Raw genomic sequence first — 25876 nt, forward strand, 5'->3', positions numbered from 1 at the left:
GATCTCATGATGTGTCTAGATAATTTAGATGTGATTTATTAACTGGGGTGAAGATACAACTGTTGGAAGAATTACTTCACCATAAAACAGGTATATTTTGTTTTGAATATTTTTGTTTAAAATTTGACCAAGCGGTTAACCCTGAAAATTAAAATTTCCTGAGGGATATCTTTAATACAGACAAATATTGCAACCCTGAAAGGAATGCAATATTTAGATGAAAAAAATATGTTTGATTTGAAAAAATATCTATGTAGATTGGTAGCATTTTAAATCTGTCAAGTTTAGAAAGTAGAATTAGTACAAAACTTGAAGTGGAATAAATTTTGTGGATTTAATGTAAATACTAAGCTTACATATGTATTTTATGTTAATTTAAACAGGAAAGAGAGGTGAAATAAATGTCTTTTGTTTTATATTTAGAAATATTTACCACATTTTTTTAACATTTTTTTTTTGTGTATTATGAAATAGCATAAAAATCACTTTTTGTTACATATATCTAGTGTTCATTTTGATTTTTAATGGAAAACAGATCTAGTTACCGTCTTTTGGTATGTATAGCGTGCATTGATGTATTGTGCGCACCCCCTTTCTGGTCCAAGAAACGAGAGAAAAAAAGTTTCTCGTTCGTATAATACTCCTAGACATTTTCGGAAAAGTTACAGCTCCAAAATGGGCAAACAGGAAGTTTTCTGTAAACAGGAAGTTTTTTAAATGGACACCAATGTTGGAGAATTCCGTACGGAATACTTAATTTAAATGAAATTAAAAGTATTCTAACAAATGAATAAGAATTTTATTAGATTGAGATAAATATTTTAATCCAAATTTAATAAATGGTTTGAGTAGCAAGGACAAGATTAAATGTCCAAATTATTGTTCTGATTCAAACAATTTAATAATTGCGAATCAGTCTAATAATTATAATTAATGTCATTAGTGCTGTAATAAATTGTTAAAATCTCATTGTTTTCATTTTTTGTTTGATGATTCTAGCTGTTAATCCGGATTATCACACCTCAATCAACAGGTCTAATCGATGTCAAAACAATTCAGTGACAGGATGACATTGTTCCTAATTAAATTCGTTCAGGTGACAATTATGGGATTATCATGTTTTCAATCATTATTTCTTGAACAGTTTTTAAACAGTTGTTTAAAAGTTTAAAAGTTACAAAGTAAAAACGTATTTATAAAAATAAACTTCTCATAGAGTAAATCATCACTTTACAATACTTAGTATTAAGTCACATGACTGACCCACATGACTTGCAATCACCTGATCAATACATTAGAAAAAATGGTGGTTTATAGTTTCAAAACGAGCGTGGTTTATTCAATTTTCATACACTTTTCTTCAACTCTCTATGATGAACACATACAAAAACAGTAAGTTATGACAACAAGGAACACAGAGGCTAATTTAATCGACAGCAAAAGCTTTATTGTGTCTTTATTAAGACTTGGCAAATTTCCGGATTGCAAAACAGATGGACAAATTAAAACAATAAACGTATCAACAAAGATATTTTATTTGAATAAAACATGACAAATCAAGAACAATACGATACATATTACAATTATAACATGTAAAACATAAAAACAATCTAGGTTTTAGCAAAAATATTCCGTACTCTTCACTTCACTTGGAAATTTCTTTGTCGGAGTTTGGACCTGAAAAAAAGACTAAGAAATTGTTTGTAGTCGTGTATAACACGCACCCCTCTTACAAGAAACATGACCTAGGGTATAAATGTGCGCGTTATACATACCAAAAGACGGTATCATATTTTATTTAGTGTTATTTGTTATGTTTTCAAATGGAATAAAATGTTACAGGAAAATATGTCATCGAATACATACAATTTTAAAGAACATTCACATATTTTCACACTGTTTGTTATTTGTTATAAGAATAAAAAAGATTTTTTAGATTTCAACCACTTTATTTAAAACAAAAAGTTAGTTTGTATTTTGTTTGCTTTATGTATCAATACTATAATCAATGGGAACGCACATGTCAAACATAACACTATTTGCTGTACAATCCTTTCTCTGTATGATCACTTTAAGTAAATACTAAATAAGAGAAAATTATAGTTAACTGCGTACTATACATGACTAAATACTGTAAAAGTGATTTGCATTTTTTAATACTGCTTAATTATCTGTCTGAGATGCTGAATCTGTAAGTTCGGTAAATATAGATTCTTACATTGATATCAGTGGATTATTGGATTTATCCAATCGAGAAAGTTAAATTATCAATTTTAAAGTCCGAGCCGAGCCTTGCTCTGACTTTAAAATTGATAATTTAACTATCTTGATTAGATAAATCCGATAATCCACAGATATCAATGTAAGAATCTGTTTCTCTAATGATTAAAAAATGCATTTCTTTTTTTGTTAACCAAAAATCCCCTTTGAGTGCCTTTCACATTGCAAGAAGTTGTCAATTTCATTAACACCTGTTAGCATATTTTGATTCATCCAGTTAGCTAAAAGGTCATGACCCTTAAAATCTTCCAGTGATCTTTTGAGATCACCGGCAACCACACGTTGATAAAAAAATTTATACAATGTGTTCTGAAAGGGATAAATTTCCATAGAATTAGAGAAAATTCTTTATCCAGTTCTGGTACTACTATTTTGAGATCACTTGGCTGAGATGGACCTCAATGTGATGAATATATCTCAATAAAATATATTTGCATATCAATTAGTACCAATTAGTTCTTTGCCAGATTTCCCCCTTGTTATAAAAAGACTATCCCGACTTGAGAAAAAGCAGACTGGTAATATTAGGATGTAACTTGTGTTGAGGGCTCACATGTTTATACTTTATAAGAAAGGAACAAGTATCTTTCAACGAAAATCAGAACAACTTTTTATCGAAGCTACTCAGCATATCATGTACTGTAAATTCAAAAATTATAGTGATGTTTTTATTATTGCGAAAAATGCGACAGGGTTATAGTCGCAATAATATAACTCCCATTTTGAAATTTTTTATATTAAATAAACAGGATTTTTCTCAATATCGCAGAGATAAAAATCTCATTTTAGTCTAAAATGACAAAATCCCAATAATGAATGCACGCAATAAATTGTGAATTTACAGTATGAAGAATAATTATCATATTGCAGTCAAAACACTAGGAGATATCTAAGACTATCAAATTAAGTAGAAAATTACGAAAAAAACAAGCATGTGGTGGACATTGAAGGACTTATTCCTTGAAACAAAATAAAGCATATAACATAATTAATAAAACAGTGTCAGACCAATTTATGATTATTTGAATACAATGTGATTACTAATAATTTTGATATACCAGTAGTAGGTAAAGTCATTATTGATGAAGTAGTTTTGTATAAACATGATAAAAGAAGATAAGATGCATTGTAGAATTTAAGATAACATTTATTTATTACATTTTATGCTAACAGGAGCAGGTAGTGGTAGGTCATGTTTTATATACAGTTTCTAAGAACCAGTTTTTGTATTTTTTTATTTGGCTGTATAATACAGTATTTTTTACTATATGTGTCTATATTATTTTGTCTAGAAGCATCTAACACATGCTGTTTCCCATAGGGGTGGTGGCAGTGCTTGATAAAAATATGTGACTAGGTCACACATGCAATACACATCTTTCTGTAAACAGTTTATGTTTACAACTTTTACAATACAGTTGGTTTTTCATTTATTTATAACCAGTTTATGTTTATAATTTCTTATAATTGGTTTCTTTCAAATATGTAAATATAGTCCTACTTCCTGAAGGGAAGACTATTTAACTACCGTAACAAATTTCTTTGGACAATCATGACTCCTTCATATATACTATGAGACCAACATATGGATTTCTGTAAAACTTATAAGGACGAGGGGGGATAATTGTATTACCAACCAATTTATTTAGCATATATATCAAATGATATTAACCATATTTTAGGCCCCACATCTAAAAAAAGATATGTGCTTTAACAAGAAAATGATTTTGGAATCAGTAAAATGGTGCTTTGGGTATTGTTTTATAAGATTGCTTAATGTTATATTACCTGAAGTTGAAACCAATTTCACTTCACTGTGATATTTATTCCAAATCGTATACAGGTTCAATGTCATATATTGTTTTTTTTATTTCTTTCTTATAGCTAGTTGTGTTTTACTGTTTAATACAGTTGTTGATTAATTAGACATTGAACAAGAATGCTTCTATTTCTTTCACTTATTTTCAGTTATTATTTCATATTTTTGTGACTTTTGTTTGAGAAGATTTTTATAAAATTTCTTCACTTTGCATCATTTTACAGCCTTTTTCATTGTACTGTATAAGGCTGTTGCTTTATTTGTTTTTTCTTGTTTTTCTCTCAGTTCAATTATAAAAAAACTCATTTTCTCACTTTAATACTTTTTAAGATAACTTTGCCAAACATTTTTCTTATTCTCCATTTTCTGACTGTTTCCAAACAATAATCTAAACAAATGAGTATAGATTAGAAACTGTTATCACTTACAAGTTTGTAGGGGTTTTGGTTTACTTTTGTACAGATTATTTTATATGACAACTATCTGATTTATCACAATATGATTTTTTAAAGAATGTTAAACTATAATGTTTTGCCTGAGTGGTATGACATCATGTTGAAATCATTTTGTAGTATCACATCCATAACACAATATGTAAGAAAATCACATCAGATAGCTCACTTTCAAGCAATAAAGCAGCATATTACTAAAAGTGATAAGGGAAAACACTAATATAATAGTATCATTGCAGTATGTTGTATTATAGATTGATTCACTGATATCTTATTTCAGAGTCGTATAATAATGGTGTGTCACCTAAGAAAAGACTTGATGATGTGATGCATTTGGCCGAGTTATGTATTGAAGTATTACAACAGAATGAGGAACATCATGCTGAGGTAAGGAGCACATTTAGTACCCATCAAAATTCCATCAAACCAAAATTGCAATATCTTGTTAATAAGCTTTATAGTGCTAGAAACTAATGCTTACAGTAAACCATGAGTAGAAACACTAACAATTATAGAAAAAGCTGAAAACTTAGCATGGGAATTTACAAATAAATTAACATACATTAACAGCTGAAGGCTAGCTTAAAACTAACATGAATAGTGTTTACATGAACAGATATACTAATAACTGGTGACTAGCTCAAATATAAATGGTATGCTTGTCAAAATGAAACATCTTCTGGTTAAAATAGACAACATTGAAACAAACTTAGTATAATGTAAAAGAACATAAATAATGAACTGACAAGGAAAATTCCAGATGGAAAGTCCTTTCTAGAATGGAAATATCAAACACATCTAACTAATGGAGAACTGTAAATTGGTATGCTGACACCTAGGATCTTTATTACTCATCAGAAACATCTACTTAACATAAATCTGATATCAAAACATTACGAAAAATGGTAAAGTGGATAGTTTGACAAGAATCATAAAATTAGTTGTTAACTCCAAAGTAGATTTTGATGCTTTTTGTTTTGTGTAAAGTTTAGTTTTCATTCCAGTTGTTGTGATTGTATGCTTCAGTTTAGATATAATACATTTAATGAAAAAAAATAGTATGTTAAAGTATTAAAGAAATTGTTGATTTCTTATTTTATTATCAGTTGACTATTTAAAATTGTTTAGCTATTGTTAAAATTGAAATAGAATTGACAGCTTGCAAAGAAAAAGTAACAATACACAAACAGAATAATTTTGTTTAATAACTAGTTATGAGAAGATATGCAAAAGTTTGAAGAAATAATTTACAATAACATGATATGAGGTATTATTTGTAGAAAAAAATCAAATTTACAATTCAATTCCAATATTCAAGCCAAACTCGATATATGTGGTAAATATAGAAGCTGATTTTGCTAACATGGGTTGTAGAATATTAAAGTTTTGCCACATTTTAATAAATCAATTGTATTATTTTAAAATATTTTTTATATGTTGTATATAAGGGTTTATTAAATATTGCTGTGTTGCGCATGATTTGAGTTACTCCCCAGTAAAGCATGCATTACTAACCCATGGCAATTGTTTTTTTGATTAGTCCTTTACATCGGTGAGTCTGTGTGTTTTTTTTAAAGCTTCAATACAGTTTGCACTCTTGCTGTGGTGTGAATTTCTGTTTATTTCTCTGAAATTTAAGTTATGACGTTAGATTAACAATTTTCTCCATTTAGCAAAGTTTCATTGCACTATTATCATTTATGTTTAATGATTCACTACCATCAGCAGTTTTTATAGCTAATTTGACTGTATTCTGATGGATTTTAAACAGGTTTAGTCTCTATTGTTACCAATATGTGCTTTTAAAAGGAATTGAAAAAATCATTGAAAATACAAACCTTTTCTTAAGTGACCTTTATTTTTAAGTTTTATTTTGGTTCTCTGTGAATTGTAAAATTATTTTGATAAGAATATATTTTTATAAAAGTTGAAGACCTTTTTGAATATTTCAACTATGGTTGTAGGTGCCACTGTTAGTTCATATCAATATGACAAGGAACTTTATGAAAGATATCTGTTTTAAAATCACATATTTTTGAATAAAAGACAATTCCTTCAGTGGAATGTCAACAGAAGTTGTAATGGAATTTTATCAAGATGTTGGTTTTTTTTGCCAAGTCTCCATTTTATTTAACCTTAAGCTGTTTTAGTGTAAATAATGTTTTATTGTGAATTATATGAATTACATAATATATTCACAATACAAATAGGATTCAGAAGCTATTTTTCATTGTTTGATTTCATGTTTCTATCAGCTAATACATTCATAATTTCATTAGGGATCAATTTGTACTGATGATCCATGTTGTAACTTTATGTCATTCTTAAGTCATTTGGATCCACTTTAATTTGGTGCAACTGAGCTCACTCCCTAAGTTTCATTTAAGTCCACATTGTTCTGAGGTTCCATGAGCCATTCTCAGATTTTTATTTGGGTCCAGTGGTTCTGAAAATATTCTACAGTCATTCATGGGTTTCTTGTGAACCAAAATTGTTCTGAAAGTAATAAGTCAATCCCAGGGTTTCATTTGAGCCCAGGTTGTCTGAAGGAGCTTAAGTCATTCCCAGGGTTTCATTTGAGCCCAGGTTGTCTGAAGGAGCTTAAGTCAATCACAGGGTTTCATTTGAGCCCAGGTTGTCTGAAGGAGCTTAAGTCGATCACAGGGTTTCATTTGAGCCCAGGTTGTCTGAAGGAGCTTAAGTCAATCACAGGGTTTCATTTGAGCCCAGGTTGTCTGAAGGAGCTTAAGTCAATCACAGGGTTTCATTTGAGCCCAGGTTGTCTGAAGGAGCTTAAGTCAATCACAGGGTTTCATTTGAGCCCAGGTTGTCTGAAGGAGCTTAAGTCAATCACAGGGTTTCATTTGAACCCAGGTTGTCTGAAGGAGCTTAAGTCAATCACAGGGTTTCATTTGAGCCCAGGTTGTCTGAAGGAGCTTAAGTCAATCACAGGGTTTCATTTACGCCCAGGTTGTCTGAAGGGGCTTAAGTCGATCACAGGGTTTCATTTGAGCCCAGGTTGTCTGAAGGAACTAAGTCAATCACAGGGTTTCATTTGAGCCCAGGTTGTCTGAAGGAGCTTAAGTCAATCACAGGGTTTCATTTGCAGCCAGATTGTCTGAAGAACCTTTAGCCATTCCCAAGGTCTCATTTGAGTCCATATTAATTGTTCTAAAGGGGCATAAACCAGTTCCAGGGTCAACTATGGGCTCACAATTTTCTGAAGAACATTTTGCCATTCACAGGATTGTATATTGGCCCACATTGTTCTAAAGAACCTTAAACCATTGAATTATATGAATTACATAATATATTCACAATACAAATAGGATTCAGAAGCTATTTTTCATTGTTTGATTTCATGTTTCTATCAGCTAATACATTCATAATTTCATTAGGGATCAATTTGTACTGATGATCCATGTTGTAACTTTATGTCATTCTTAAGTCATTTGGATCCACTTTAATTTGGTGCAACTGAGCTCACTCCCTAAGTTTCATTTAAGTCCACATTGTTCTGAGGTTCCATGAGCCATTCTCAGATTTTTATTTGGGTCCAGTGGTTCTGAAAATATTCTACAGTCATTCATGGGTTTCTTGTGAACCAAAATTGTTCTGAAAGTAATAAGTCAATCCCAGGGTTTCATTTGAGCCCAGGTTGTCTGAAGGAGCTTAAGTCATTCCCAGGGTTTCATTTGAGCCCAGGTTGTCTGAAGGAGCTTAAGTCAATCACAGGGTTTCATTTGAGCCCAGGTTGTCTGAAGGAGCTTAAGTCAATCACAGGGTTTCATTTGAGCCCAGGTTGTCTGAAGGAGCTTAAGTCAATCACAGGGTTTCATTTGAGCCCAGGTTGTCTGAAGGAGCTTAAGTCAATCACAGGGTTTCATTTGAGACCAGGTTGTCTGAAGGAGCTTAAGTCAATCACAGGGTTTCATTTGAGCCCAGGTTGTCTGAAGGAGCTTAAGTCAATCACAGGGTTTCATTTGAGCCCAGGTTGTCTGAAGGAGCTTAAGTCAATCACAGGGTTTCATTTGCAGCCAGATTGTCTGAAGAACCTTTAGCCATTCCCAAGGTCTCATTTGAGTCCATATTAATTGTTCTAAAGGGGCATAAACCAGTTCCAGGGTCAACTATGGGCTCACAATTTTCTGAAGAACATTTTGCCATTCACAGGATTGTATATTGGCCCACATTGTTCTAAAGAACCTTAAACCATTCCAAGTGTTTCCATTTGGGTATACATTTACTCTGGTAAACCTTATTTCCTTCCCTGAGTATTTTTGGAGTGAAATTGTTTTGAAGAACCTCAAGCCATTCCCAAAGGGAATCATTGGGGTCCATATTGTTTTGAAGAACTATAAGTAATTCCCTGGGTTTCATCATGGTTCAGTTTGTACTTGAGTACATGTTATTATATTTTTAAACTCATGTAAAGTTTATGGGTTAACCAATACTGCATTTAACTACCTCACTTAAGTTTTATTTAGGTTCACAGTGCACTTGAGCACACAATGTTTTTTAGTTTACAGAGTTCACATTAGTCTGAAGAACCTGAAGTTATATTCTTTACCTCATTCCTATTTACATGGCCCCTGAGCACCTTATGTCAACCTGAGTTTCATTGTATTTGTGTACTAGAGGTCATTTTGTGAATGTTATTCGACATTCTTTTTTCTCAGAACACTTTTGTACTTAAATGTCAGTTTCTAATCGGTTACATTATTTTTATCTTTAAATTGGGTCATTATGCTGACAAGAATTTTCTGTGTGTCCACTATGATAAAAAAAGAATTATCATCATTATTTTCATCATATCATTATCACAATAAAACATGGAAATTGATGAGATAGTCTTCAGTTTTATCAAAGAATTTAATCAGACATTTAATATTTAGATGACAAAGTAGCTGTTAATTTGTTTGATTTAATTGTCTGAAAATAGAATGCATTGTAAATCACTTTAGAATAAAGCACATTATTCTCACTCTTACACTTTTATTTATGACATAATTTGTCTGCAAATCTTATACTACATTACATAATATCTTTCAATCGATAACTTTAGTCTTGTGAAAGTGCCAGTATCAATGATATGGAAACTGTATTAATCAAACTATCCTTTCACTTTTATTCACTTGGTATGTAATATGCAAATTTGTGGTTGTAAGCAATTTCTTAATATAAATTGACATTGTAAGACATATTGATTTGAAAATCTTTTTTCACTAGACATAAGGGAAAATGATGCTCTTCATTTGGTATATACCTTATCGCTATTTGTCCACCATTATTGGACATCACAAAGGTTCCCATAAAATTTTGACGTCATATAGAACATATCTGTTGCAACAATGGAAAAGTGATTGTTGTATGATGTCAATAGTTCAAGCGGTGCAGATTTCCAAATAATGATAATTGTATTGGATTGACAAGAATATTATTTACAGCTCAAAAAATTTAAGGGCAGCATTTAAGAAACTTTTCTATTAAATCTAACCATGTTATAGGTTGTCTAAATAGGAGTTTTGAAACAATTGCATAAAAGTACCAAGAGTGCTGAAATTTGAACCTACCACGTACAATCAATAAATCAATCAATCAATCAAACAAACCACAAATAGTTTTAATGTTTAGGGGGGGATTTAAATACTCAAATGTTTGTATAAACAGAGGTCCTTTTAGATTTTCAGTTTTGTTAGATTGCTGTCTCATTCATATTAACCTTCAATCTACTATTTGATAAATTGTGTATTGTTTTATAGTATTTTTTTTAAACATTTTGTCAGAGTGGAATATAATATGCATTGATCTTCAACTTGTTACTTAAATGACCTTAAATTCACCTTTTATTATTATTTTTTTCTTACAACATAGACTGAACAATCCAACATACTTCATTGTTTATTTTTGTTTGCTGTCATATTATTTTGTGTGTATTTTATAATAACTTATAAGTTCATATATATTATTTGTTATTTTGAATTGATTTTTGTTGGATTGCATTCTTTAAAAGATATGTGAAACTAAAGAGCCTTCAAAGAAGAGTGCAAAGGAAATTCAACCAATCTTGCCATGTGACAAGTATATTGTACATTTAAGCCAATCAGAGTTGATTTTAGAGGCTACCAAGGTATCAGTGTCTTGCACCATGGCAGATATACACCAGGCACTTTGATTGGATGTATTTATATAATCTCTCACATCTATTATGCATGTTTCAAGTTAATAAAAGTGTTCTATTTTGACTATTTTTACAAATAAAAAAATGAATATTTTGAAAATGAATGGCTTAATATTTACCTGAATGAAAACTTTTTTATTATTACATCTTTACAATCTGATTTGATATATTTTCTGACTAGATGGCTGTATTGCTGCCTTGATATTTTTTATATCTTGAATTAAGAATGGGGATCGTCTGGCTTTAAATTCTTCTTCATGATATCTATTCTAACTGGCATTTGGAAACTGCTGTAAGAGCATGTTATGAATTGTGAATGCCTGTACAATTGATATTAACTCCAGTTAAATATTCAGTGTTTTAAACATTTCTACATAGCATTAATATCATTGAGATTATTGTCAGATGTTACAAGGAACCAAAAGTTTAAGATTTCCTAAACTTCATTTTTTGAGTTCATTATATAGAAAATTTATTTGATCATTAACAATTCATATTTTATATGAGAGCCATTAAGGTTTTAAAAGAAACAGTACTGTTTATCCCAAATACCTATCATTGGGATAATATTTCAGTGGCTGAAGAATCTGAAGCAAGTTCTAGTATTTTCATTTTATACCAACAATCCCAATTAATTTCACTTTTTTTAATTGTTTCTTTAGGAGTTATGTTATATATATTTTGAATGTTATTACAGAATTTAATGATTTTGTGATCAACACCAAATTTCATAAGTCCCTGTAAAATTCATTTACAAATCTCATGACCCAGGCTGATTAAGAACTTTGACACATTTTATTCACGCTTGTTGAAGACAATATGTTAACCTGTAGATATGTTTTTTTATGCCTTTGGGTTTGCTGTTTTTATTTTATTTAAAAGATCCATTTCACATCACAATCACAAACCTTTTTTTTTCCAATCATTTTCTCATTGATTTTGCTGATATAATTTTTTTTAAAACACAAAATGCTGTAGAATACACAAAATACCTGAAACTTTTTTTATTGTCAAAATGATTGATGAAATTGCCTAAATATATTTTCTCTGCTTGATGATGTCTTTATTGGTATATGGCTATTTCAGATTCCATTTTACAAGTAAATTATCAATAAACACATGTGATAAGAATAAATACTGGCTAAACAATTAGTAGTGACGCTTCATTTTCCAAATACTTCCATCATCTGCATTGATCACTCATATGTGACTGTATGTTTTATGTATTATGTTTAATATATGTTGAAATGATGAGATGTGAAATATAAATACCCCTATATATATATATATATACAAAATTGACACATTTTCTGTCCAAACAATGTGTTCTTGTAATGCTGTGTATTTAATTGTTTGTCTGACAGCACTAATATTTGATTTAAAGCAAAAACAGCTAATGTTTTATCATATTCATCATGTTTTTCTGCAGGCTTTTGCATGGTTCAGTGATTTACTGGTAGAACATGCAGAGATATTTTGGTCCCTGTTTGCTGTAGATATGGATTCTGCACTAGAAATGCAGCCATCAGACACATGGGATAGCTTTCCTTTATTCCAGGCACTTAATGACTATCTAAGGAATGATGGTAAAAACATTTCTTTTATTTCTTCACTTATAAGACCACTAAATGGACCTACCATAATTTAAGTATTACCGGTATGTTGAAATGATGAGATGTAAAACTGAACAAATTTCAACAAACTTGCCACAAATGATCTATAGTGCATCAAATTTTATTTTGCGAATTTTACTACATTCTATGAATCAACATGGTCACCTAGACCATATGGATTAAAAATACAAATAAAATTATGATTTTAAGGTAAATTTATAAACATTTGTTATCAATTTCATGTGCTTTCTATACAATAATATAAAAAGAAAATGTGATATGATTGCCAATGAGACAACTCTCCACAAGAGACCAAATGACACTGAAACTAACAGGTATTATATAGGCCATCTTACAGCCTTAAACAATGAGCAAAAACCATACTGAATAGTCAGCTATAAAAGGTCAAAAATCACAAATTCAAAACAATTCAGACAAGAAAACTAACAGCGTAATTAATGTACTAAAAAACTAATAGGTAACACAGAAACAAAAGACAACCACTGAATTACAGGATTCTTCCTTGGGACTGGCACATACATACAGAATGTGGTGGGTTTAAACATGATAGCAAGATCCTACCCTCCACCTTATCTGGGACAATGATGTAAAAGAACAACCTAAGAACAAACTATAAAAATCAGTTGAAAAGGGCATAACTCATACGATGGATACAAATAGAAATACATATTGCAAAAACATATGGACCTGACCAGGTACTTGTACATCCCAACAACAAATAAGGCAATATGTACTGATCTGAATTGTTCACTTATTTTGAGAGAAATCAATCATTAATATTTTAGAAAATGAAAGAGATACCGGTAAAGGTATGATTTTTTTCTCTGGATTTTTCTATATTTTTATGTTGGTGGTGTTATTGGTTTATGGATTGGTTATTTATAATATAGTCCCAAGTTATATGCAAAATGTTACCAAAATCTATGACATAGCCCATTAACTGTTCCTTAAGTTTACATGATGATTTTATGAACCATATTTTTTTTTAGATATTATCTTGAAAACAATGATGGATATAAAAGGGAAAATGTCAAAAGCAAATTAAAAAATCATTTAATTTGCAGAAAATAGTTTGATTGTTTATAGGATGTGAATTTGATCTTTGTTAGAAAGGGCTTAGAAAATTTTTTAATACCTCTTTTTGTCCCAATTTTTACAGGAATATCAATATAACATATCTTTACTTACCAAATAAGCAATTCATTTGAACCTCTAGTTTAATAGTTCTAATAGGACAATACATTTTGTTCATATGACAAACACTGTATGTCTCTGTCTGCTAACTAGGCATTCTCAGAACTGCTCCTATCAATTTTAAACCTATTGACCAGTTGCATTTACTGTGGATTCATTATTATTGGTTGGATACCAATTTTCGTGGTTTTCATGGGTACAGGTAAACCATGAATTCAAATGTCCAACGAATTACACATTTTCTATATGTTGTGTATGCAGCGATTATTAAAACCACAAAATCAAATACCCAAGAAAATGCAAGTTTTCCTCATTCTACAAAAAGTTGATACTCTAGAAAATAAATGAATCCACAGTAGTTTAAACATTTGTTCGTCATCATTACAAATATATCATCATACAAAATACATACTTAGAATAGGATTGCATATATAATTTGGTTGCATGAATAAATAAGTTCTATTTCCACTATTGTTATTTCAGAGAATTTATGTGGAGGAAAGTTTCATTTACACTTAAGGAATGTATTTGCTCCCCAAGTTGTGAGATATGTAGACCTGATGGAGTCATCAATAGCCCAGTCTATACATAAAGGATTTGAGAAGGAGAAATGGGAACCTCAGGGGTAGGTAGCAATAATAACTCATTTATATAAAGGATTTGAAAACACGATTTAGAAGACTCAGGGTTACATATCAAATATAGCTCCAAAATTAAAGGATTAGAAACTTAAGGGGAAAATATCCAGTATAGCCCCTTTATATAAAGGAGTTGGAAAGAAAAAAAGAAACTTGAAGAGGACATATCAATAATACATTCATAAATAGGATTTGAAATAAGAAGAAGAAACTGCAGGTGAGCATGTATTAATGTTGGGTCATACATATAAAGGATTTGGAAAGGTGAAATATATCTATTATTGCTCCTATAATAAAGGTGTTTGAAAAGGAAACCTCATTGAAACATCAATTATGGCTTCTTGATATAAATGATTTTAAAAGTAGATGTTTCGTGAAACATAATAATATGTTGATCAAAATGCAATGTATGTTATTTGGTTTTCAGAAATGGCTGTGCAACCTCAGAAGATATGTTATGGAAACTTGATGCTCTACAATCATTCATACGAGATCTACATTGGCCAGAAGAGGTGTTTGCTGAACATTTAGACCATAGGTTAAAACTAATGGCAGCAGATATGATTGAAGCTGCAGCCAAAAGGTATGTTAATAACCATCAATAAAGTAAGAAGTTGGGCAATTGGTTATACAAATATACCTAACAATACAACTTTCCAGAAGAAATTGCATCTGGGAGTCATCATTACTAGTTTTCCAGTTTGACGTCTTTCTAGAATTAATATCCCTTCTTGCTATGAAGAAACACATCTAAGTATCTAAGTAAGAAACAGTACAGTTCAAAAAGGGTGTCAAAGATATTTTTCATAAGTTAGACATACTGCCTTGAATACAATGAAGGAATTAGAATCAAAGTTGTTTATACTGATCTGTTACCTCCTGTGTAAAATTTTATCTTCAGGGTTCTTCTGACCTTTACATCATTTTCATGGTTCATTGGTATAACGATTATGTTCTCATGGAAATGGAAATTGTTAGATAATGTATTAAATAATTTTCTCATTTCAGAACATTAAAGGCATTTGAGCAATGGCTAAGAAAAGGTGGTAAAGGCACAGATTATGTTATATACTCAGAAATTTGTGTAATGATGAATGTTATCATTGACTGTAAAAGCAGGGTAGGTAATTTTGATAAAAATACAAATGTTTGGTAGCAGACTTGCCTTTAAATCATGGATTTAAACCCAAGCTATGTTTAACCATAAATGGTATACTGGTAAGTAGTCTGACTTTATAGCACTAGCCTGTCAACACTGAGTTTTGAAAGTTGAATCCCACACATGCCAGGTGTGCTTCACTCAATCTTAATAAAGAAGAATTTTCAGTTTTCTTTCCAAAGATAGTGGTTTTCTCTAGCCACTCTGGCTTCCCTCAACAAGAAAACCTGGTGGCCACAAAATAATGGTGTTAAACACAATCAATCTATCAATCACAGTTCACAGAAAATAGGATAGTGCCAATGTAGCATTGACATTTGTATCCTATGAACAGATATTCTTGTTTAACTTCTTATCTCATAGCATTTAAGGAAAGAACAAATATCGGTCACATTGGACTAGAGTAACAAAAAAAGAAAGATGGTGAGGTTGCATATGTAACCTAAAAGTTGATGACTTGTAAAATGAGGTAATTAAAAAAAAATATGTTTTGTATGTTGGTGACCTTCTGCTATTGGTTTTATATATGGTCGGGTTGTCTCTTTCACATATTCCCCATTTCCATTCTCAATTTTATTTAGAAAAAGGAAATTATTACAAATAGATACAATTCATACAACACAAGTTCTAACAAAATTCAATCATTTATCTAATAATGTTGTTTGTTTATATTGTAGGCATTACATTTATGTGCTCTTGATAGTGGAGAAAATATGGTAAGCTTAATCTACAAAATTTTACTGTTGGTTTTACAAAAATGGGTTTTGGTGGTCAGCATTTGTACTATTTACTATTTATCTAATTTAACCATTTTACTGATGAACAAGAAATAGAAATTTTCCAGTAGAAACATATTTTACGTTTGAAAGAAGGTTTTTTTTGGTTTCTCTGACACTATACAGCTATAAGTCTTGTCAAGATGTTGTCAGCAGAATTGCATAAGAAAAGAAAAAGAACTTGAAGAAATAAAATATCTCTTCCTCTTCATTTAAAGTCATTGTAGTAAAAAGAATAACACATTTTTCGAATTCAAATATCAAAATAATGATTGTCCTGAACATGCATGAAATATTTGCCACTTGACTTTTATAAGCAACCAACAATCAATCAATCAAAATAATTGTGACAAAAACAACACTGATAACTCTGACATGAATTTTTTGTATATCTATTCTTGTTTCTGTTTGCAGCATCAGTACCACACCAAAATAGAGGAATTCCTGGAAAGAGTTCAAGCACAGATGGTCAAATGTCTGATTGAGAAGGTAAAACAATACTTATTGTAACCATCTCATTATAAATCTCTTCTGCTGAGTATGCAGTGTGATTGTTATCTCTCATTATGGAGTATTAATTCAAAATTTAATGCTATTATTAATGCATACATGAATTAGCTTCCATGCAACACCATTATTTTATAGCATTTGGACAGAAAGAATGAGAACAAAAAAGAGAAAGAATTGAAAATAGTTGATTCAATCAATTTTTTTTGCAACTTTTATTTGCATGAAACTTACATTTATCATCTTTATCTGTCTGTTCTTGCAGACCAACTTTTTCAATTGATGTATTGCCTTTTAGAATATTTGGTCATAATAGATAGGGTTGTTTGTTTTATTCTGTTTATCAAAAATAATGCCTAAATAACTGAATATTGATATATGTTTATATATTTCAGTTATTATCAGTAATGGAGTCAGTTTTAAGTAAACTTGCACGGTATGATGAGGGCACCTTCTTTTCTTCAATTCTATCATTAACAGTGAGTTCTTACTTACATATAGATTAAATATAGTTCCGATTTTGGTAGATTCTATATAGCATTTAGTTATTACCTACATATAGATTGAATTTAGTAAAGATTTATGTAGATTTGATCATTGTTAGTGAGTTTTACTTAGTATACATGTAGATCACATTTAGTAAAGATTTAGATAGATTCCACTCATATATTTTCTATTGTATAGTTTGTGTTTGAATGTGCAAAACGTGCCTTAGCACCATGAAAACAAAAATACTTTTAGCAAACAAAGTACATGTATCATGTAAGTGTAATGATTATTATGATATTCCCTTGAATTTGAAAACTTCATTATGTTAGTAATTCAAATAGTTTGACATTGCTGAAGTAATTTAGAAAAAAAAATGTAGTAACCTTGAAATATGTAGTTGAGTGAACTATTTTGATCTATTCAACAAGCTTTCATACCCACAAGTGATGTATTTGTGTTGTTTATTCACAATAATTACATTTTCAGAAACCAGTAAATGAGCTTGGTAAATCCTATGTAGATTTTATGAGATGTAGTCTAGACCAGATAAGACAAAAAATAGCTGATGAATTGTTTACTTTGTCAATATTTGAGGTATGTATTTAATAAATGGTCCAAATTAAGAAATACTTTAGTTAATATGACATTTTCTGTGTCTACTTAATTTCTTAATTTTTAAGACTCTTTCCCATATACAGCTTTCTCCCACATACAGTAATTCTTGACACACGTTATATGGTATCTGTATGGTTTATATGAATCTGGAAACTTGACAGGATTTGTCCATTTTAAAGTAAAGGGAGAAATCAGTTTTCGCCAAAATGCATCCTTTTGTGACACAATTTTTTTAGGGAACAAAGCACTGTCATCAACATATGTGGTTAAAACATAATCATCAAAAGCTTCTATTTTCTTCTCTATTGGTATATCTTTATTATAAATAATCAGCAAAGCAAGAAGTTTTATTCTCACTCTGTGTATTGACTGTCTAATGCATTTTTGGGATAAGATTGCTTTCAAGCAATCTGTAGACTTATACCGGTGGCTCAGAGTATCGCCCTCACGTCAATCGTTTTATTCTAAACATGAAGGAACATCTCAGATTATTATGATTGTCTTGCTTTAAAAGGTAAAAACAAACAAAGGGATTGAACTTAAACAACTTTCCTATAATATTCTTTTCATAATCTTCATGTTTGGTAATTCCCTTGACTTATATGCATGTTTTTAATAACACGGAAAATCAGAATTAAGCATCATTTATATTTAGTGTATTTATAAATTTAGAAACAAGTCGGAGGGAATTACCAGTTTTGATAAAATGCAAGAGTTCTCTGAATTAAATTGGTCCGAGACCACCATTGTCATCCCTTGATTTTCGTTGTTCACAAATATAGTCCCTAGTGTTGACAGTGGGTTACTTGCCATTAATTTTTATACCCCTTCCAAATTTATTTCTCCATGTTCAATGCCTCAAATTGCAAGTAGGGGGATGAAATTACACTGTAAAAAAATTTGGGTCCAGTATTTTAAAGGAAAGTAGTGATTTGGTCCAGCTGAAAAAGGTTGAAAATGAGCTCTTCGGAAGCTGTCAAAAGATTTCAAGACGCCCTAAACATAAAATTGTCCATATTTTGAGTTAGAGGCGATGAAGTTTTCTATAAATTTGATATAATTTGTCCCAAAAGTAGTACAACACACTGTAAAAGTTTCTTTGAGAAAGCGCAGGTGGGATTTTTTTTATTTTCATTTATGTTCTAAAAGAAATGCACTACGAATTAATTGTGTTCTCGGACCTAAGAGGTGAAATCTGTAAATATAGAATTTGTACTCTGGCAACTTCCCTAAATGATTTGATGGTGTCAACTTGTCAAATAGCATGAAACTAAAGGATTTAAACTTTTATTTCATAGAATTTCTGCAAAAACGAACAATTTTGGCATTTTATGGTCAAAATAGGCATTTTATAACTTTTTCAATATTGATGCATCAATGGCATCCTGACTTTCTATCTGACAGGTTTTTGTGTGTCAATATTTGTGTTTCTATGCCTTTATCTGCTTCTTTTACTTATTTATGAATTCTGAATCTACAGAAAAGAAGTTTATCTCAGATAAAATGTGCAAAATGTGTTGTATAAATGACCCTTGTCTAACGCCTTGTTTGGATGATGTCAATAGTGGGGAGCTTGGTATATAAAATTTGATGTCCATATTGGAGACCTCTCTAAATTTGTATCAAATGCACTTTACAATGTCTATTGTACCTGTTCCATTTCACATAATATATTTCTTTTCTTCTGTAGGATAGCAAGTGGTTTAAATATAAGCCTGTTGAGAATAAATTGCATGCAAGTTTTTCCCTAAAAAGGCAAAAATCTTTGTTTCAGCCCATACTGCTTGTAAGAAAAGTTAATTGCAAGAATCTTTTTGTGCTCAGATTTGTTGTATCATGTCACATGAGTATAGAAATGATATAAAAGACACAAATTTTTATTTCTTATAGCCTCAATATGCATTTTTCAATGTAAATATGTGGCACGGCCTAAATTGACCCTAAATATTTTCCAGTCTTACTTGGCCTAAGACCCTTTTAAACTAATATGATATGTTATTTGTAACTTTTCTTTCCATTTAAAGTACTTTAAATACATATGTAAGGATTATTTATAACCAAAAAGCTTCACAAATTTAAAGTTGCTGGAAAATATTACATCTTCATGTAAGGCCCCCCTTCATTGAAAAACCTAAATATTTAGGCGCAGGCTCATATAAATTTGACTTTTGAATAATTATGCCAAGTCTGATAAATCAAATGAGTACTCTATTGCTTTTAGTACATGATAAGTTATATATTAAGGCATTTAAAAAGTATTTCTTTGCAATATTTTAATTTTTGAAGCCCCAAATGTTGATAGTTGAAATTTTTCAATTTTAACATCAAAATTTTACACGCAAAGATGAGTATAGAACTTAACTTAATGTCTATAATATACATCCTATTGTCATGAAACTTTGTAAGCAGTGTTATAAAACATTAAGCTTTGTTCATATCAATTTTTTTTAAGATTTGTCAACTTTTTCTACCCTATTAGGTCCGAGACCACCATTGTCGTCCCTTGATTTTCGTTGTTCACAAATATAGTCCCTAGTGTTGACAGTGGGTTACTTGCCATTAATTTATACCCCTTCCAAATTTATTTCTCCATGTTCAATGCCTCAAATTGCAAGTAGGGGGATGAAATTACACTGTAAAAAAATTTGGGTCCAGTATTTTAAAGGAAAGTAGTGATTTGGTCCAGCTGAAAAAGGTTGAAAATGAGCTCTTCGGAAGCTGTCAAAAGATTTCAAGACGCCCTAAACATAAAATTGTCCATATTTTGAGTTAGAGGCGATGAAGTTTTCTATAAATTTGATATAATTTGTCCCAAAAGTAGTACAACACACTGTAAAAGTTTCTTTGAGAAAGCGCAGGTGGGATTTTTTTTATTTTCATTTATGTTCTAAAAGAAATGCACTACGAATTAATTGTGTTCTCGGACCTAAGAGGTGAAATCTGTAAATATAGAATTTGTACTCTGGCAACTTCCCTAAATGATTTGATGGTGTCAACTTGTCAAATAGCATGAAACTGAAGGATTTAAACTTTTATTTCATAGAATTTCTGCAAAAACGACCAATTTTGGCATTTTATGGTCAAAATAGGCATTTTATAACTTTTTCAATATTGATGCATCAATGGCATCCTGACTTTCTATCTGACAGGTTTTTGTGTGTCAATATTTGTGTTTCTATGCCTTTATCTGCTTCTTTTACTTATTTATGAATTCTGAATCTACAGAAAAGAAGTTTATCTCAGATAAAATGTGCAAAATGTGTTGTATAAATGACCCTTGTCTAACGCCTTGTTTGGATGATGTCAATAGTGGGGAGCTTGGTATATAAAATTTGATGTCCATATTGGAGACCTCTCTAAATTTGTATCAAATGCACTTTACAATGTCTATTGTACCTGTTCCATTTCACATAATATATTTCTTTTCTTCTGTAGGATAGCAAGTGGTTTAAATATAAGCCTGTTGAGAATAAATTGCATGCAAGTTTTTCCCTAAAAAGGCAAAAATCTTTGTTTCAGCCCATACTGCTTGTAAGAAAAGTTAATTGCAAGAATCTTTTTGTGCTCAGATTTGTTGTATCATGTCACATGAGTATAGAAATGATATAAAAGACACAAATTTTTATTTCTTATAGCCTCAATATGCATTTTTCAATGTAAATATGTGGCACGGCCTAAATTGACCCTAAATATTTTCCAGTCTTACTTGGCCTAAGACCCTTTTAAACTAATATGATATGTTATTTGTAACTTTTCTTTCCATTTAAAGTACTTTAAATACATATGTAAGGATTATTTATAACCAAAAAGCTTCACAAATTTAAAGTTGCTGGAAAATATTACATCTTCATGTAAGGCCCCCCTTCATTGAAAAACCTAAATATTTAGGCGCAGGCTCATATAAATTTGACTTTTGAATAATTATGCCAAGTCTGATAAATCAAATGAGTACTCTATTGCTTTTAGTACATGATAAGTTATATATTAAGGCATTTAAAAAGTATTTCTTTGCAATATTTTAATTTTTGAAGCCCCAAATGTTGATAGTTGAAATTTTTCAATTTTAACGTCAAAATTTTACACGCAAAGATGAGTATAGAACTTAACTTAATGTCTATAATATACATCCTATTGTCATGAAACTTTGTAAGCAGTGTTATAAAACATTAAGCTTTGTTTATATCAATTTTTTTTAAGATTTGTCAACTTTTTCTACCCTATTAGGTCCGAGACCACCATTGTTGTCCCTTGATTTTCGTTGTTCACAAATATAGTCCCTAGTGTTGACAGTGGGTTACTTGCCATTAATTTATACCCCTTCCAAATTTATTTCTCCATGTTCAATGCCTCAAATTGCAAGTAGGGGGATGAAATTACACTGTAAAAAAATTTGGGTCCAGTATTTTAAAGGAAAGTAGTGATTTGGTCCAGCTGAAAAAGGTTGAAAATGAGCTCTTCGGAAGCTGTCAAAAGATTTCAAGACGCCCTAAACATAAAATTGTCCATATTTTGAGTTAGAGGCGATGAAGTTTTCTATAAATTTGATATAATTTGTCCCAAAAGTAGTACAACACACTGTAAAAGTTTCTTTGAGAAAGCGCAGGTGGGATTTTTTTTATTTTCATTTATGTTCTAAAAGAAATGCACTACGAATTAATTGTGTTCTCGGACCAATTCAGATAAATCTATTTCTGTCATATAAGAACTGAAGTGGAGTTTTTCTTATATGTTACCGTTATGAAACTGATATTTGAGATTGTACTTCCATAAAGAAATAGAGAACCATCTAGGTCGTTTAATAAACATTTAATATACCGTACGTTCTTGCTCCAGGGTTTGTTTTGGAAATTATGCACATGCGTATAGTTTTCATGACTTCAAGGGGTTTTAGATTGAATGGTTGCTCTAGATTCCCCACTCAATTAATTAATTTAAACTCATGGGATCTTTTCTATGTATGTCTGCAATTGAGGGTTATTGTTGTTGCATAATTTTAAATCATTTGCATCATTTAAATTGAAATAAATGTCGTCCACATCGTAGAACACCCCTTCAGGCGAAATGGAGTCTTCCATATCACTGTTTCCAGTTGTCTCCCTTCCGGAATTAACTCCCGTGAATTCTAAATCACAACACGTCGAGTATTAGCTCGTTCTGTCAATAAACGTCGTATTATATTAAAAACGATCGCAATTTAAACCGATAAATGTGTACGGAAAGGAGTCATGATCACTAACCAAAAGGAAATTAATTATTTAAAGAGTTAGGAATGGGGTTCCTCCTAGAATTAACGTATGAAAATAGGTGATAAGATATGAAGTGAAATAGCTTCTCTCACTCTGAGTCTCAGTTACTGCTGTGGAAAGTAAACTTGGAATTGATAGTACAAAAATAACACAATAGGCCTAATTACATTGTTCATACACTTTTATCCGGGATTGGCCTTTTGTAACTATTTAACATGTGCATTTGAATTAGTTTTGAAAATAATAGTATCCAGCTACATGCTATACATGTGTCAATGACACAACGGCAATCGTATCCCTCAGAGCAATCTGCTCACTCCAAATGCTCATCTTTATGGTGAAATATCTCAGAACATATACTTTTTAAGCCAAAAAATAAAAATAAATGTTAATCATTCATTTTTATAATAGATATGTGTACAGGTAAATTGGCCCAAATGACTTCCGAATATTGGTGCAAAAGGACCGCTGCCAAAATAAACATGCTAGAAAGTTCAATACAACATTAATTGTCACTTATGACTGTACAGAGTTAGCAGTTAAATGCTGTGATCATTACAGAAAAATCTTTGCTAAGTTCCCATACAGAATTGGAGCATGCTACTTATGTTTGTGTTGTTGCCAGTCACATATTATATCAAGTCCAGAAATAACGTTATTCAATTTTAAAAGTTGTAAGTAATTTAAATTCATAGATGATGATTTAAAAAAAGAAAAAAAACTACTTTTCCAGCATTACATGATAATTGTTCAAAAAATAGATAAACCAGTTTATTTTAATTTCAGCAATGGTATACCAGTCAAATGAAGATGACTTATGATTGGTTGTCAGATAGACTAGATCTTTCACTCCATCCATACCAGCTTACTTGCATCATGACTATAAATAGAGTGAGTTATTTTTTTAGTCATCTTAATCAATGTGTTAAACTTGATACTGAAATTGTCAAATGTGAAATTGATAACCCATGGTACAGGCTCTATTTTGCCTGAGCTCTGCTTCACCTTGATAGTCAAACTTGACAAGTTGTTGGTTTCAACACCAAAAACAACTTGTATCATATACTGTGGATTCATGGTTATTTGTTGGATACCAATTTTTATGGTCATAGGGGAACCACGAATTTAGATGTTCAACAAATATCTTATTCTATTTCAGAAATGTTATTCAGACTTTGAACTTCAAGGTGTATTAGAGAATATATTAAATGATAAAACCTATCAGAACATTTGCAAAAGGCTACAGGTAGGTCCTATGTAATTTTAAAGATTGATTCATAATATATTTTACATCAACACCAAATATTGGGTCAACATGATATAGTTTTGTCTAATTTCAAGTGTTGTAAAAAAGGATGTGGTACTATTGCCAATGAGACAACTCTCCGTAAGAGACTGAATGACACAGAAATTCACTGTTGCCAATATTTTATGCCTGAGAAAAGAAAAATGAGATACCATTGGCATTATCAAAATCAAAGGTAAAAAAAAGACAGACAACTTCATTACCACTGAATAAAATGCCAACCATAGTCAACAAAGCACTACCCAGAAGACTATCCGTGGGGAAATTATATTCTGTAATCATTTTTAAACTAGGAAAAGAGAACATGATTGTGACTATTACAACCACACTTTCTAAAATGTATGTGTTAAGTAAAGTTTCTTCTGTGTGCATATTGGATTTTTTTATTTGTGTTAAGTAGATTCATTAGCATACCTGTCAACCTGTGACGATTAAAATGCAGGTCATGACCTGCATTGAAGAATCAAATCTCAGGTCGTAACGCGTACGAAATTTTTCGAGCTGAATTTCAGTATTTATGGTACATTTTCTTACAATGTATATCAAAGATACCAAAACATCAATACATATTCACTTGGTTCAGTCATTTTAAATCTTATTAATTTTTGTTTCATTGCACTCTTAAAGAATTTTATAAAGTTGTGTAACTCAGTCTTATATCCTGTACTTTTTGTAATCATCAACCACTACCATCTATTTTTCAAATGTAATTTTAGAATGTTTAAGATAAGTAGCTGTATTGCCTTTTAACATATCATTTTTCCTTACAGATGAAAATATTTTACTTAAAAATTAGACTATGATAAAATATAGTAATACAGTAAAAGGAAGTATAAATGTAAAAAATAATTTTCAACTTTTTAGCTCACCTGGCCCGAAGGGCCAAGTGAGCTTTTCTCATCACTTGGCGTCCGGCGTCCGGCGTCGTCCGTCGTCCTGCGTCCGTCGTCGTTAACTTTTACAAAAATCTTCTCCTCTGAAACTGCTGGGCCAAATTAATCCAAACTTGGCCATAATCATCATTGGGGTATCTAGTTTAAAAATTGTGTCCGGTGACCCCGCCAACCAACCAAGATGGCCGCCACGGCTAAAAATAGAACATAGGGGTAAAATGCAGTTTTTGGCTTATAACTCAAAAACCAAAGCATTTAGAGCAAATCTGACGTGGGGTAAAAATGTTCATCAGGTCAAGATCTAACTGCCCTGAAATTTTCAGATGAATCGGACAACCTGTTGTTGGGTTGCTGCCCCTGAATTGGTAATTTTAGGGAAATTTTGCTGTTTTTTGTTATTATCTTGAATATTATTATAGATAGAGATAAACTGTAAACAGCAATAATGTTCAGCAAAGTAAAATCTACAAATTAGTCAACATAACCAAAATGGTCAGTTGACCACTTTAGGAGTTATTGTCCTTTATAGTCAATTTTTAACCATTTTTCGTAAATCTTGGTAATCTTTGACAAAAATCTTCTCCTCTGAAACAACCAGGCCAAATTTAAACAAACTTGGCCGCAATCATCATTGGGGTATCTAGTTTAAAAATTGTGTGGCGTGACCCGGCCAACCAACAAAGATGG

General features: G+C 31.0%; 1 protein-coding gene across 4 annotated transcripts in view; it reads left to right on the forward strand.

Annotated features, from left to right (window-relative positions):
* LOC134691256 (calcium-dependent secretion activator 1-like) overlaps nt 1-25876 on the forward strand; it is a 71492-nt gene that overhangs the window by 39458 nt on the left and 6158 nt on the right. For 2 of the 4 annotated variants that reach the window (XM_063551655.1, XM_063551665.1), the window contains 12 exons: nt 4832-4938; nt 10565-10681; nt 12162-12318; nt 14044-14185; nt 14626-14781; nt 15207-15318; nt 16035-16073; nt 16548-16622; nt 17036-17119; nt 17616-17723; nt 23777-23881; nt 24150-24236. In XM_063551655.1, the coding sequence (XP_063407725.1) occupies nt 4832-4938; nt 10565-10681; nt 12162-12318; nt 14044-14185; nt 14626-14781; nt 15207-15318; nt 16035-16073; nt 16548-16622; nt 17036-17119; nt 17616-17723; nt 23777-23881; nt 24150-24236 (1289 nt within the window). The remainder of the gene's footprint in view (nt 1-4831; nt 4939-10564; nt 10682-12161; nt 12319-14043; nt 14186-14625; nt 14782-15206; nt 15319-16034; nt 16074-16547; nt 16623-17035; nt 17120-17615; nt 17724-23776; nt 23882-24149; nt 24237-25876) is intronic. The other 2 variants (XM_063551674.1, XM_063551683.1) reach the window with 1 other exon arrangement.

The sequence above is a fragment of the Mytilus trossulus genome, chromosome 1, assembly GCF_036588685.1.
Source record: "Mytilus trossulus isolate FHL-02 chromosome 1, PNRI_Mtr1.1.1.hap1, whole genome shotgun sequence".
Classification (NCBI taxonomy): domain Eukaryota; kingdom Metazoa; phylum Mollusca; class Bivalvia; order Mytilida; family Mytilidae; genus Mytilus; species Mytilus trossulus.